The 15000-nt window shown below is 50.6% G+C and overlaps 1 protein-coding gene across 2 annotated transcripts in view; it reads left to right on the top strand.

The window, feature by feature from the left end:
- LOC125463626 (rab11 family-interacting protein 4-like) overlaps window positions 1–15000 on the top strand; it is a 148834-nt gene that overhangs the window by 106864 nt on the left and 26970 nt on the right. For both annotated transcript variants that reach the window (XM_059653866.1, XM_048555148.2), the window contains 8 exons: window positions 498–724; window positions 1257–1439; window positions 1558–1692; window positions 2867–2902; window positions 7423–7522; window positions 8536–8639; window positions 11831–11971; window positions 12593–12674. In XM_059653866.1, the coding sequence (XP_059509849.1) occupies window positions 498–724; window positions 1257–1439; window positions 1558–1692; window positions 2867–2902; window positions 7423–7522; window positions 8536–8639; window positions 11831–11971; window positions 12593–12674 (1008 nt within the window). The remainder of the gene's footprint in view (window positions 1–497; window positions 725–1256; window positions 1440–1557; window positions 1693–2866; window positions 2903–7422; window positions 7523–8535; window positions 8640–11830; window positions 11972–12592; window positions 12675–15000) is intronic.

Genomic DNA, 15000 nt, shown 5'->3' with positions numbered 1-15000 from the left:
TGTTGTGGCCTGGTATCTTTCTCTCTCTCTCTCTCTCTCTGTTTATAATTGTTCCCCCTGGCCACCCAGAACATACCAATGCTCCACTGATCAAAAACTGAGCCTGTTTTGATTGAGTTTACATCCTGCACCTGACCCAGATACAAACAGCATCAGATTCACTTCAGATTTCCAAACTGCTACCACTATTTATAACACGTTCTTATTTCTTTAAAACAGGAACAGAAAATGCTGCAGAAACTCAGCAGGTCTGGCAACATCTGTGGAGAGAAAGCAGATCTAATGTTCCGAGTCTAGTGAATGTTTTTCAATGTTCTGATGAAGGGTCACTGGACCCAAAATTCTGATTTTAATCCTGATTTCCAGCACCTGCAGTTACCTGCTTTCTTTTTTGTTTAGTGCTTATTTCTGTGAATTTGTGGTAGTTGGATTACCGGTGAGCTAATTCCGTTTTTCTTGTCTCTCTCTCTCTGATGTACTGGTGTGTTTCCCCACAGGGCGTTCCTGGTACAGACAGTGGATTTCTCGATTGTGAATCAGCCGAAAGTGAGGGAGAACTTTACCCTGACGATGATACCATGACGCTGGCCCAGCAGAACATTGACCATGAATCGGACATGGACAGGGCCATTGAGAGTACCCAGAACCCACATGCACCAGGCATGACCAATCAACAGGAGAAGAACAATCACATGGTGGGTTTGTTCCTACCTGGCACCAAACAGTGAGTAACTCCTGTCCCGACACCACCCCCACCTCATCCAGACTCAACCTTCACCTCATCCTAACCCCACATTGACACCATTGAACTGAACCCTGACCCCATTGTGACACCCCCAAGATCTCCAACATGATCCCAACAGAACCTCAATGTTATCCCTGGGTTAGAGAGGGAGGGGGTGTATCAGCCAGGGATCCTGCTCCCGATCCCTGTCTGTGATCCCTGGGTTAGAGAGGGAGGGGGGTATCAGCCAGGGATCCCACTCCCGATCCCTGTCTGTGATCCCTGGGTTAGAGAGGGAGGGGGGTATCAGCCAGGGGTCCTGCTCCCGTCCCTGATCAGTGATCCCTGGGTCGGAGAGGGAGTGGGGGGAATCGGCCGGGGGTCCTGCTCCCGATCATGGATTGGGTGAGTAGCTGGGCCTCAGTGTCTCACTGGGATCTGATCAGTTTGTTGCTGGTGTTTTTTTTCATCCCCTTCAGGATGTTGAGGACTGACTGGGATATTGACTGACTCTGTTTCCTCTCCATTACAGAGACAATGCTCACTCACTGTTAGCTTTGTCCGAGCCTTCCCCCGGCTCACTCCTCAGTAATGAGGAGCAGTACGAAGATTATGGAGAAGCTGATGATACTGACTTCATTCCCCGGAGCCCGTGCCTGGATGATGAGGGCACAGCCAATGCTTTCTCTGACTTGGGTTCCTCGGTTTCCTCCAGGTGAGTGAGAGCGCAGGGCTAATGGAATGGGGATTGCCCCAGCCCGGGAGGGAATGGATTGCGAGCTGCTGGAATTGGTTATTTAAACGTTGTTAATGGGTTGATTGTGTTCACCCAGTGCCGGCCAAACCCCACGGAAGATGAGAAATGTGTTTGGCAGCGAGCTCCTCGATGTCTATTGTTCCCAGTGCTCAAAGAAGATTAATTTACTCAATGACCTTGAGGCGCGCCTCAAAAGGCTCAAAGCAAACAGGTGAGTGCAATAGAGGCAGGAAACTCTATGGAGTCCCCACCATGACCCCTCAGTGACCCTGTGGAGTCCCCACCATGAGCCCTCAGTGACCCTGTGGAGACCCCACCATGACCCCTCAGTGATCCTGTGGACCCCACCATGACCCCTCAGTGACCCTGTGGAGTCCCCACCATGACCCCTCAGTGACCCTGCGGACCCCACCATGACCCCTCAGTGACCCTGTGGTGACCCCACCATGACCCCTCAGTGACCCTGTGGTGATCCCACCATGACCCCTCAGTGACCCTGTGGTGATCCCACCATGACCCCTCAGTGACCCTGCGGACCCCACCATGACCCCTCAGTGACCCTGTGGTGATCCCACCATGACCCCTCAGTGACCCTGTGGTGATCCCACCATGACCCCTCAGTGACCCTGTGGTGACTGCACCATGACCCCACAGTGACCCTGTGGTGACCCCACCATGACCCCTCAGTGACCCTGTGGTGACCCCACCATGACCCCTCAGTGACCCTGTGGTGATCCCACTATGACCCCTCAGTGACCCTGTGGTGACTGCACCATGACCCCACAGTGACTCCACCATCCCCCCCTCAGTGACCCCACATTGACCCCACTGTAACCCCACAATGCCCCTGTTCTGACCCCTCACATTCACCTCATTCTAACCCCATGGTAACCCCACTGTAGCCTACAGTAATGGTGGTCCCTCATAAAGAACAAATGTTTTTGTGGGTCCCTGAGGCTAAGGTCCTGCACCCAAGAGGGAAAAACCAGTAAAACTGCTGATTGAGACCAACTGGCCCAAGGAACAGGACTTAGGCCATTCTGCCCCTTCGGCCTGTCATCAATATTGAGCTGTAGTATACCCCAGAGGTACATTCACAACTCCACGTGGATTGTTCCTGGATTTACCCTGGAGAAGCTCACGGGCCTGTGTGATTTCTGGTCTCTGGACGTTGACTGGGCACTGGCTCATCTCTGACTGGACATTGACCAATCTCCAGGTACTGACCGGTCTCTGACCATAAACTGACTGGAGTTTGAGGGCTTGTTTGATGAAGACAAGGCCAGTGGTGGGGGTTGGGCGCAGGAATGAGCAGGTTTTGGGCCTTGGTTGTGTGTGTTGTTCACAGTCATACTCTTAACCCTCTCATGTTGCTTCTCTTCCAGCCCGAACAGAAAGATCTCATCTACAGCCTTTGGAAGGTGAGAATTTCTAATCAACATCTATCTGATAGGGTCAGGGGTCAAGAATAAAAGGCTGGATCGAGTATTGTGAGAGGGAAGCAAAACTGGAAAATGGTGAACTATATGAGACACATCCTGAGTTTCTTCAAACTTTCTCCAGTACAGGCTGTGCGCTCGGACCTTTGGGAACATAGTTGCGAACTGATTTAAGAGAAAGGAACAGATTCCATTCCCAGTCACACTCTCCCATGAATCACAACAAAGTTTGAATTGAAAAATAGAGGCAATATTGCCAATCAGATCAGACTTGCACAGCTCAAGATCCAGTCTACCGGCTAGCCCCACGTCCATAAACATCCCACTCCCCCCAACACCGACGCTCAGTCACAGCAGTGTGTACTGTCTACAAGATGCTCTGCAGAAATTCACCAAAGATCCTCAGACAGCACCTTCCAAACCCACGGTCACTTCCATCCAGAAGGACAAGGGCAGTAGATACATGGGAACACCACCCCCTGCAAGTTCCCTTCCCAGACAGATTGCCCTAGAAAGGGAAGGTCTTTCAAGGATTGCAGCAACAGGTGAAGCTAGGCAGCACGCTGCCTCACCTTTCTCACGCTGGTTCACCTTTCTCACACTGCGTCACCTTTCTCACGCCGCTTCACCTTTCTCACACCGCGTCACCTTTCTCACGCTGGTTCACCTTTCTCACACTGCATTGCCTTTCTCACGCTGGTTCACCTTTCTCACGCTGCCTCACCTTTCTCACGCTGGTTCACCTTTCTCACACTGCGTCACCTTTCTCACGCCGCTTCACCTTTCTCACGCCGCGTCACCTTTCTCACGCCGCCTCACCTTTCTCACGCTGGTTCACCTTTCTCACGCTGCCTCACCTTTCTCATGCTGGTTCACCTTTCTCACACTGTGTCACCTTTCTCACGCCGCGTCACCTTTCTCACGCTGCTCACCTTTCTCACACTAGTTCACCTTTCTCATGCTGCCTCACCTTTTCCACACTGATTCATCTTTCTCACACTGCGTCACCTTTCTCACGCAGCTTCACCTTTCTCATGCTGGTTCACCTTTCTCACACTGCTTCACCTTTCTCACACTGCGTCACCTTTCTCATGCTGGTTCACCTTTCTCACACTGCATTGCCTTTCTCACGCTGGTTCACCTTTCTCACACTGCGTCACCTTTCTCACGCTGGTTCACCTTTCTCACACTGCATTGCCTTTCTCACGCTGGTTCACCTTTCTCACACTGCTTCACCTTTCTCACGCTGGTTCACCTTTCTCACACTGCTTCACCTTTCTCACACTGCGTCACCTTTCTCACGCTGGTTCACCTTTCTCACGCTGCTTCACCTTTCTCACACCGTGTCACCTTTCTCACGCTGGTTCACCTTTCTCACGCTGAGTCACCTTTTTCACACTGCTTCCCCTTTCTCACACTGCTTCACCTTTCTCATGCTGGTTCACCTTTCTCACGCCGCTTCACCTTTCTCACGCTGCTTCACCTTTCTCGCGCTGCGTCACCTTTCTTACACTGTGTTACCTTTCTCATGCTGGTTCACCTTTCTCACGCTGCGTCGCCTTTCTCATGCTGGTTCACCTTTCTCACGTCGCTTCACCTTTCTCACGCTGGTTCACCTTTCTCACACTGCATCACCTTTCTCACGCTGCTTCACCTTTCTCGCGCTGCATCACCTTTCTTACACTGTGTCACCTTTCTCATGCTGGTTCACCTTTCTCACACTGCATTGCCTTTCTCACGCTGGTTCACCCGTCTCACGCTGCTTCACCTTTCTCACACTGCGTCACCTTTCTCACACTGCGTCACCTTTCTCACACTGCGCCACCTTTCTCACACTGCTTCACCTTTCTCACGCTGCGTCACCTTTCTCACACTGCGTCACCTTTCTCACACTGGTTCACCTTTCTCACACTGCATTGCCTTTCTCACGCTGGTTCACCTTTCTCACACTGTGTCACCTTTCTCACGCTGGTTCAACTTTCTCACACTGCTTCACCTTTCTCGCGCTGCGTCACCTTTCTTACACTGCGTCACCTTTCTCATGCTGGTTCACCTTTCTCACATTGCATCACCTTTCTCACGCTGGTTCACCTTTCTCACGCTGCGTCGCCTTTCTCACGCTGGTTCACCCTTCTCACGCTGCCACTATGTAGCAGTAGCACAACAGTGGTATATGGGTTTCAGTGATAATAGGAACTGCAGATGCTGGAGAATCGGAGATGACAGTGTCCAAGTTTCAGTGCCCATGTGATTCCAGGTCTGAAGGCTGTACATAGATGGACAGCACACATCAAACAGCATGCCCCTTTGACTATTTGCACTAAGGAAAACCCTGACTGTATCCAATTGGCCTACACTTGCAAAACTCACAACACAGCATCCAAAATTAGATGGGATCCTTTGATTGAACAATAATTGCTAAATAATCCCAAGTGTATGAAACATTGTGCTGAAAACCAATTTATGATTGTCATTCAGGCTCACAGTTTGATACTCTTGGACATGATTGAAGTTACATACATTAGTAAACAGGACCCTGACCTTTGCTGATAGAAAGTTCACATTAAACACACTATGTCTGTCTCAGCCAATGAGGAAGATGGCAGCATTGACTGGTTCATTCATCAGTGCAATGCTTTGACCAAACAGAGTCAACTGCTGGTGGTAAACTGTCAGTCATCACCTAACTGGTATATTTACCATGGCAACACCTTTACCATACCTTGACAACCAGTTAGCACTCGCACAGTAGGAGAATATTACTTCCTATTCACATTGGCATTCTTGCAAACTATCCTGATGTGTGTAAGATGGAAAGCTTGTGAAATGTATTTTTAATCAGCAATACACAAACTCCTTGCTACCAGGTGACTATTGAGATTGAACTAGTTTACTGCAAAGTGTGCTCAAGCAAAGCTGTAAACATCGCTGACAAAAGATTTAAACTATACAAATTTATCCACACACCCTTCTAGAAAAACATGCGCAAACAGACAACCTCCAAGCCTGGGAAAAAAATAATAAACTCGGCAGGGTGTTACGTTAAAAAAAACCTTGTAATAAGCTTGAAGAGAAAAAGAATGTTGACGGGTTCTCCCAATGTTAGTCTGTAGCTGGAGTCACTCTGCTGACAAACAGTTCACACTGGGAGCGTCTTCCAGAATTGGATGGCTGGCTCAATTTCACATTCTGGAGACTGAGTGATTGGTTTTGAAGTCCCCTTGAGGACTGCCCACATGCAGTGAGATGACCTTACAATGGTCTGATGCACTGGGGGTGGTTTCAGGTTAAAGAGAGATCCTCCAGGCAAGTTATCTCTCCGACTCGGCTCAAATTTGACAGCTTTATTACACTCACAGACTGGTTGCTACCACATTCTCTGAAAGTGGTGCATATTTGGCATCTTCAGTCAAGCAGCTTGTGTTCTTCATAAATGTAACTTATTTTCTTCCTGGACACACCTCACCAGAACCCAGTAGAACTGCAACAAAACTTCCTCTTCCAATGTTCCATTCCCCTTTTAATAAAAGCAAACATCCCATTTGCTCAAGGGTCACTTGTTGCACCTACTCACTAACTTCCTGTAAGTTATACACCAGCTCCCCACATTCCTCTCTCCAGTTGTATTCTGCTTTTCTAATGTTCCTGTCAAAGTGGGTAAGTTCACATTTATCCATCTCACACTCCATTTACCAAATTATTACTCATTTGTTTAACCTGCCTATATCCTTTTAACACTCTACACTCCTTCTTCTCAATGTACTCCCTGGCCACCCAGCATTCCTGGTGGCACCTCCAGATTTAGACACCCCCTTCATTCGCCCCCTCGATACAGATTGTAAACAGTTAAGAAGAGCGCTGATCCCTGTGCCATTTCACTGGTTACTGTGTGTTAGCCTGAAACTGATGAACTTTTCCTGACTCTCTGCTTCCTGTTACTTTGCCAGCCCTTTAAAACACAAACGTGTGACCTCACACCACAAGATATTATCTCCTGCGGTAATCGTTAATGTGACACCTCGTCAAACCCCATTTATTTATCCTTGTATATTCTGACTACACCATGATGAGAGTGAGGGGATCGACAAACTGCTCCAAGAGTGACCCATTACATTTCCACAATGTGACCTTCCAAAGTGCAGCCATACCATCACATCACCCTCCCATAGCTTGACCTTTGTATAGGGTGACCTATATAAATGCTTGACCGTTGTATAGGGTGAGTTCTCAATAGGGTGACCTTTACAAACACTTGACCTTTGTATAGGGTGACCTGTACAAACACTTGAACTTTCTATAGGACGAGGAGTCTACAGGGTGACCTGTACAAAAACTTGACCTTTCCATAGGGTGAGCTGTCTCTATAGGGTGATGTGTACAAACACTTGACTGTTGTATAGGGTGACCTTCCTTTTTGCAGGCTATGGTAGAGAGTGTGATTCCAGTGCGATGCTGGGAGTGTGAGTTTCCTGCTGGAATAAGAATGCGTGTTTCTCTCTCAGGCAGTTGTTGTACAGCAGTGACCATAGCAGTGTCAACGGCAGCACTGAGGATCTGTTCTGGGACAGCATTGACTCCTGTGACAACAACATCACGGAGAAGGTGAGAACAAACACACAGCCTGCAGAACACCTGCCACTCCATTCCCATGCTGTCCCCATCCACACCCCCGTGCTGCCCCTGCCCTGGGAGTGTTTGATGGGGGGACAGTGTAGAGGGAGCTTTACTCTGTGTGTATTACCGTGCTGCCCCTGTCCCTGGGAGAGTTTGACGGGGGACAGTGTAGAGGGAGCTTTACTCTGTATGTAACTCTGTGCGGCCCCTGCCCTGAGAGCGTTTGATGAGCGACAGTGCAGAGGGAGCTTTGGTCTGTATCTAACCCCGTGCTGTCCCTGTTCTGGGAGTGTTTGATGGGGGGACAGTGCAGAGGGAGCTTTACACTGTATCTAACCCTGTGCTGCCCCTGTCCTGGGAGAGTTTCCTGGGGAGACAGTGTAGAGGGAGCTTTACTCTGTATCTATTGCCATGCTGTCCCTGCCCTGAGAGAGTTTGATGGAGGTAGACAGTGTAGAGGGAGCTTTACTCTGTATCTATCATCGTGCTGCCCCTGTCCTGGGAGCGTTTGATGGGGAGACAGTGTAGAGGCAGCTTTACTCTGTATCTATCACTGTGCTGTCCCTGCCCTGGGAGTGTTTGATGGAGGTAGACAGTGTAGAGGGAGCTTTACTCTGTATCTAACCCCGTGCTGTCCCCGTCCTGGGAGTGTTTGATGGGGGTACAGTGTAGAGGGAGCTTTACTCTATATCTAACCCCGTGATGTCCCTGCCCTGGGAGTGTTTGATGGAGGGGGACAGTGTAGAGGGAACTTTACTCTGTATCTACCCTATACTGTCCCTGCCCTGCGAGTGTTTGATGGGGGACAGTGTAGAGGGAGCTTCACTCTGTATCTATCGCCGTGCTGTCCCTGCCCTGGGAGTGTTTGATGGAGGGGGACAGTGTAGAGGGAGCTTCACTCTGTATCTACCCCCATGCTGCCCCTGCCCTGAGAGAGAGTGATAGACAGACTGTGTGCTGTTCATGGTTTTGTGCTGATGGGATGGGCAATGTCCTGGCAGGTGAATTATTTGGAGAAGAAGGTCTCAGAGCTGGAGAATGACTGCCTGGTGAGCGGTGACCAGAAGAGCAAACTCAAACAGGAAAACACTCAACTTGTGCACAGGTCAGTGTTCACCCCGACTCAGAGATCAAACCAGAAAGTGCTGAACGAATGCAGCAGGCTGGGCAGTGTGCGTGTGGGGAGAGAGAGAAACACTGTGACGGTTTGAGTTTGGGATAATTCTGGCTCAGTGATGACCCTGGGGCATGTTGGGGGCAGTTTGGCAAGCGATAGATTAACCCCCGCTCCCCATAGCTGGCCCTTATTTGTTGTGCCTGAAACTCAGGCTCCAGCTCATCAGCTTTGAGGTAGAGTCCCTCAGGAAACCACCATGTCCTTCAGACACCATAATGGGATCCACCAGATCCCACATCATGCAGCTACAACGCAACAGCTGGCCCTGTCTCTCCAATCAACTATTTAGCTCTTAACTTGGTTTAAAAGGTTTGTCCTGGCGTTGTACTTTGTAACCTGTCAATATTTCTCTTGTTCCCCTTCAGTCTGAAAGTAAACTATAAATACATCGGCAAATTAGTAGCTGTCACCATGAACTTACGGTTTTCCTGTGATGTCTCACTTGTGCTGGATCCCTGATCCCAGGCTTTGACTTACTCTGTGTTTAAAATTTTAAAAACTCTGAGCTGATCAAAAGCCACAAAAAGCACCTCTTCCCCTCTGCACTGAGTTCCCGCACTGCCTCCAAATTCCCGAACGATACAGTCTCTCGGGCTGTGTCCCCCTCTGCATGGGGGCCTCTCCTTGCAGACTGTGAGCAGCTTACTGACCAGGAGCAAGACAAGGCCAGAGGCCGAGGTCAGCACGGACTGAGAGCATTGGCTGCCAAGGTCAGGAGTCTGCGTTACTGGTAGGACGTCAGTGAGCTCAAGTAAACAGAAAGCAAGAAAGATGAACACTGATTGGGGGGGTTGGGAGGTGGGGGTATGGGGTGGTGAGGGATGGGCGGGAGTGCACGGATAGGTTGGGTGGACAGGGTGGGGGTGGTGAGGGATGGGTGGGACCACACGTTTGGGGAGTGGGTAGGGTAGGGCTGGTGAGGGATAGGTGGGGGTGCGGGAATATGGAGGTGGGTGGGGTGGGGGTGGTGAGGGATGGGTGGGTTTGGGGTGGTGAGGGATGGGTGGGGTGCAGAGATGGGGGTGTGGGTAGGGTAGGGGCAGGGGTGTAGGGTTAAGAGTGTGGTGAGGGATGGGTGGGGATGGTGGGTGTGGGTAGGGTAGGGTTTAGGGTGTAGGTATGGGGGGTGGGTGAGCGATGGGTGGGGGTAGGGTAGGGGCAAGGGTGTAGGGATGGTGAGGGATGGGTGGGGGCATGGGGATGGGGTGGTGGGTAGTGTAGGGATGGGGGTGTAGGTATGGGGGGTGGGTGAGGGATGGGTGGGGGTGCGGGAATATGGGGGTGGGTGGGGTGGGAGTGGTGAGGGACAGGTGGGGGCATGGGGATGGGGTGGTAGGTAGGGTAGGGATGGGGATGTAGGGATGGGAGTGGGTGAGGGATGGGTGTGGGTAGAGTAGGGGTGGAGGTGTAGGTATGGGGGGTGGTGAGGGATAGGTGGGGGCATGGGGATGGGTGGGTGAGTAGGGTTGGGGTGCGGAGGTGTAGGTATGGGGGGTGGTGAGGGATGGGTGGGGGTGCTGGGGTGGTGGGTGTGGGTAGAGTAGGGGTGGAGGTGTAGGTATGGGGGGTGGTGAGGGATAGGTGGGGGCATGGGGATGGGTGGGTGGGTAGGGTTGGGGTGCGGGGGTGTAGGTATGGGGGGTGGTGAGGGATGGGTGGGGGTGCGTGATGGATGGGTGGGTAGGGTTCGAGAGTGGGGATGTAGGTATGGGGGGTGGTGAGGGATGGGTGGGGGTGCTGGGGTCGTGGGTGTGGGTAGGGTAGGGGTGGAGGTGTAGGTATGGGGGGTGGTGAGGGATGGGTGGGGGTGCGGGGATGGGGGAGTGGGTGGGGTTGGTGTGGGGGTGTAGGTATGGGGGGTGGTGAGGGATGGGTGGGGGTGCGGGGATGGGGAGTGGGTAGGGTAGGGATGGGGGTGTAGGTAGGGGGGTGGTGAGGGATGGGTGGGGGTGCGGGATGGGGCCGGTGTAGGGATGGGTGAGGAAGTGAAATTGAAAGATAGAATTCATGTTGAACTTGGCGTTGAGCCCAGAAAGTTGTAAAATGCTTAACTGGAGAGTGAGGTGCTGCCCCTCCAGCTGATGTTGGCCCTCACAGGAACACTGGGCACGGGGATGGGGGTAGGGGTGGAACAGGAATGTGAGTGAGAGAGAACGATGGCGCATTAGAAAGGCAAGTGATGAGAAAGCCAGGGACACGCTCACAGACTGAGCAGATGTGTTCTGTGTAGTGGCCTCTCAGTCTGTGTTTGGTCTCCCAGAGCCAAGGGGATTAGATAGAGAGCAGCAGAAATTACAGACTGAGAGAAGTCCGTGTAAATCACTGTTTCACCTCGAATGGTTGTTTGGTGCCTTGGGCACTGAGGAGAAAGACAGTAAAAGGATAAATGTTATCATTCCTCCAGTTGTAAGGAAAGGTGCCATCAGAGGCGGGTAAGGTGTTAGACTGGTAGAGTAGGGAGTCACTAGTGCACTCTTGGGGGAAGGAGAAGGGAACACACCGTCCCCTCCACCTCAACTCTCTCCCCTCCCAGACCCCCAGTGAAGTCCCAGAACAGGGATCAGGTCAAGCATTTTTATCATCATCATCATCATTCAGTCCATCTGGTCCATTCTGACCCTCTGAAGAGCATCCCACCCAGAAACACTCTGCCTACTCTATCTCTGTAATTCCTACGGTTAACTCACCGGACCTACACAACCTCGAACACTACGGGCAACTTAGCCCGGCCAATCCACTCTGACCTGCACACCTTTGGGCTGTGGGAAGAAACCAGAACACCCAGAGGAAACCCACGCAGACACGGGGAGAATGTGCAAACTCCACACAGACAGTCGCCCGAGGGTGGGATCGAACCCGGGTCCCTGGTGCTATGAGGCTGCAGTGCTCACCACTGGGTCACCGTGCTGCTCACAGTAATGGAAGTGGGGTCACAAGGATGTTGTTCATTGTGGGGTTGGGGTCTAACTGCAAGGATGAGAGTAGATGGTGTAAGGTCTGGGAGAAGGCCAGGGCCTGGGTTTTATTACTAATCAATGAGGGTGGCACTGAGCTGTGATCCAGCTGGGTACTCTGTGCCAGCCAGTGAGAGTAGTCACATTAATGTTGCTGTGTGCCAGAGTCCATGCAATGGAGGAGCAGCTGAGAGACCAGGAGAGCCGGGCAGAGCAACTGTTCCAGGAGGAGCTGAGGAAACACCAGGAGCTGCTCAGTAAACTGGAAAGAGAGAAGAATGCAGAGATTGAGATGCTGGCAAACAGGTAATGGCAGAGACAGTGTGCGCTCACTCTCCAAACCCCATTAAAAAGCCTCAGTCAGCTCTTCCACTGAAAGGGTTACACTCTCTCTCTCTCTCTCTCTCTCTCTTCTTTTCCCTCCCTATTACTCTCCCTCTCTCTCTCTCTGGCCCTCTGTCTCCCCTATCTCCCTCTCTCTGTCTGTCTCCGTCTCCCTGTCTCTCTCTCTCTCTCTGTCCCTCTCCCCTTCTCTCTCTCTCTCACTCTCTCTGTCCCTCCCTCTCACTCTCTCACCCTTTCTCCCTTCTATCTGGTTCTCCGTTCCTCTCTCTCTGTCCCTCTCCCCTTTTCTCTCTCTCTCTCTCTGTCTCCCTCCCCTTCTCTCTCTCTGTCCCTCCCTCTCACTTTCTCGCCCTTTCTCCCCTCTATCTGGTTCTCCTTTCCTCTCTCTCTGTCCCTCTCCCCTTCTCTCTCTCTCACTCTCTCTCATTTGACTCTCTCCTCCCATCGCCCTCTCCCTCCCTCGCTCTCTGTCTCCCTGTCTTTCTTTCTGTCCCTCCCCCTTCTCTCCCCTCCCCCCCCCCCCCCCCCCCACCCCCGCTGGCTGTGAGCTGTGATATTATTATGGGATGTTTTCCTTCACAGGGCTCAGCAGCTGGAGGAGGAATCCAAACAGCTTAAAACCACAGCCACTCGCTTAAAGAGTCAGACAGAGAAACTGGATGAGGTGAGATGGAAGCTGAAGGGAGGTATGGAGGGATGGGAGAATGGGGAAGCTGATGGAGTGTGGGATATAGAGGGATGCTACTATGGGAACAGGTGGAGGTGGGAGTGGATTTGATCCAGTGCTGGGGAGGAGATGAAGTTTCTCTGTGAGTACAGACTGTGAGTGGGCCATTCTGCCCATTGAACCTATCCTGGCTGTTAACATGCTGATGTGACAAGTGTACTGCCTGTCCAGTTCAGCTGTGATACAAACTGTGTCTAACTTGTCAGTGATTTATTTAATCATTTCAGGGTGACTGCATCTCTGTTTATCTCTGTTCTTCAAAACAAAAGCGATTCTTATCAGATTCCTTCTGTAAGCTCCATGATAACCCATTTCTTGTAAACATATGTATTCTTTAAACAAATGTCAGTACTGATTAACAACAAAACTATCTCCCAGGGTTAAACATCTTTAATGTCAAATAAACACACAACACAAAAGGACAAAACACAAACAAGGCAAAGATGAAAAGGTTACTTTAAAGAGAAAGAAAAAGAGGTAAATAAATAAACAGTGATGATGGGAACTGCAGATGCTGCAGAATCCACGATAACCAAGTGTGGAGCTGGATGAACACAGCAGGCCAAGCAGCATCTCAGGAGCACAAAAGCTGACGTTTCGGGCCTAGAGGGTGTTCATCCAGCCTCACATTTTATTATCTTAAATAAATAAATACCCTTTTGCCTGGGATCCAAACTGAAAGGTAAACATAACAACTTCTCCCAGAGTTTCCTGTTGATGAGATCGAAATGCTGCTCATTGGAGAGTGAAAGAAAACTTTAAACCAAACTTCAGTTCAGATGGAAGGTCAGTCATTGAATCAGGTCTTGGAATTGAAGTAACAATGTTCAAGGTTTAGGATTTAGTCAGAAACACGGATACCTGGAACTTTTTCTCGTTCTTACTAACCTGTCACTGAGAGGGAAAGATCTTGTCCTAATCTACAGTTCCCTCCTGCTTTTTCAGGAGAGAGAGAATTGTCCAGTTCGGAGGTCTCTTCTTCTGAAGATAGATCCGGCATCCTGGGAAAACAGGAGCCAACTCTCAGAGCGTTGCTGGGCAGCCACCAGTACATACACACCACCCCCACCCCCGCCCCCACACCCCCACCTACAACATAGAACATAGCACAGCACAGGAGCAGGCCCTTCGGCCCACCATGTTTGTGCTGGCCATGACGCCATTCTAAACCAATCCCATCTCCTGCCCCCTTTATTCCCTTCCTGTTCATGTGTCTTTCTAACTGCTTCTTAAACATTGCTATCACATCTGCGTCGACCACCTCCCTGGGAAGCATGTTCCAGGTACATACTACCGTCCGTGTAAAAACTTTCCTCACACATCTCCTTTAAACTTCCCCCCTCTCACCATAAACCTAGTCCCACAATATTGGCCATTCCCACCCTGGGAAAAAGCCTCTGACTGTCCACCCTATCCATGCCGCTCATCATTTTAAAAATATTACTGCCAGGTTACTCCTCAGTCTCCAATGTTCTAGCGAAAAGAATGTAAATTGGTCCAACCTCTCCTTGTAGCTGATACATGCCAATCCAGGCAAGGGTCTGGGCCCGTAACATCAGCTTTCCTGCTCCTAAGATGCTGCTTGGCCTGCTGTGCTCATCTAGCTCCACACCTTGTTATCCTGGTAACCCTGTTTTGTACCCTCCCCAAAGCCCCACATGGCCAACATTGGCTATTCTCCAGACACTGGGACATCACTTTTGGCTAAAGAGAATACAAAGATTTCCAGTAATCTCCTCCCTTGCCTCCTTCACTATCCCGTGTTAGATCCCATCAGGCCCTGGGGACTTTACAACGTAATGTTATTAAACACAGCCAGCACCACCTGCTTGTTAATCAATATGCCTCAGAGCATGAACGCGCCCCTTTATAAACTTACCATCATCCATGGTGAATAACCAAGTGATATATTCATTGAATGCCTCACCACATCCTCGGGATCCACACGTAAATTCTGTCCTTAGTGCTTCAGGGAATGTACCTTTTTACTTGTTGCCCTCTTGCTCCTAATGTATCTATAAAATGGCTTGGTATTCTCCGTAGTCCTACCTGTCAAGAACATTTCATGACCTTTTCTAGTCCTCCTAGTGACTTTTCAAAGTCCTCTCTACGCTCCTCAAGTGCCTTGTTGAGATGAAGGGCCTAGACCTGAAACATCAGCTTTCCTGCTCCTCTGATGCTGCTTGACCTGCTGTGTTCATCCAGCCTCACACCATGTTATCTCAGATTCTCCAGCATCTGCAGTTCCTACTATCTCTTGTTT

Source organism: Stegostoma tigrinum, chromosome 22 (assembly GCF_030684315.1).
Source record: "Stegostoma tigrinum isolate sSteTig4 chromosome 22, sSteTig4.hap1, whole genome shotgun sequence".
Taxonomy (NCBI): domain Eukaryota; kingdom Metazoa; phylum Chordata; class Chondrichthyes; order Orectolobiformes; family Stegostomatidae; genus Stegostoma; species Stegostoma tigrinum.
The sequence above is the reverse complement of the archived record's forward strand: the minus strand, read 5'-3'. Positions and strand labels throughout refer to the sequence as shown.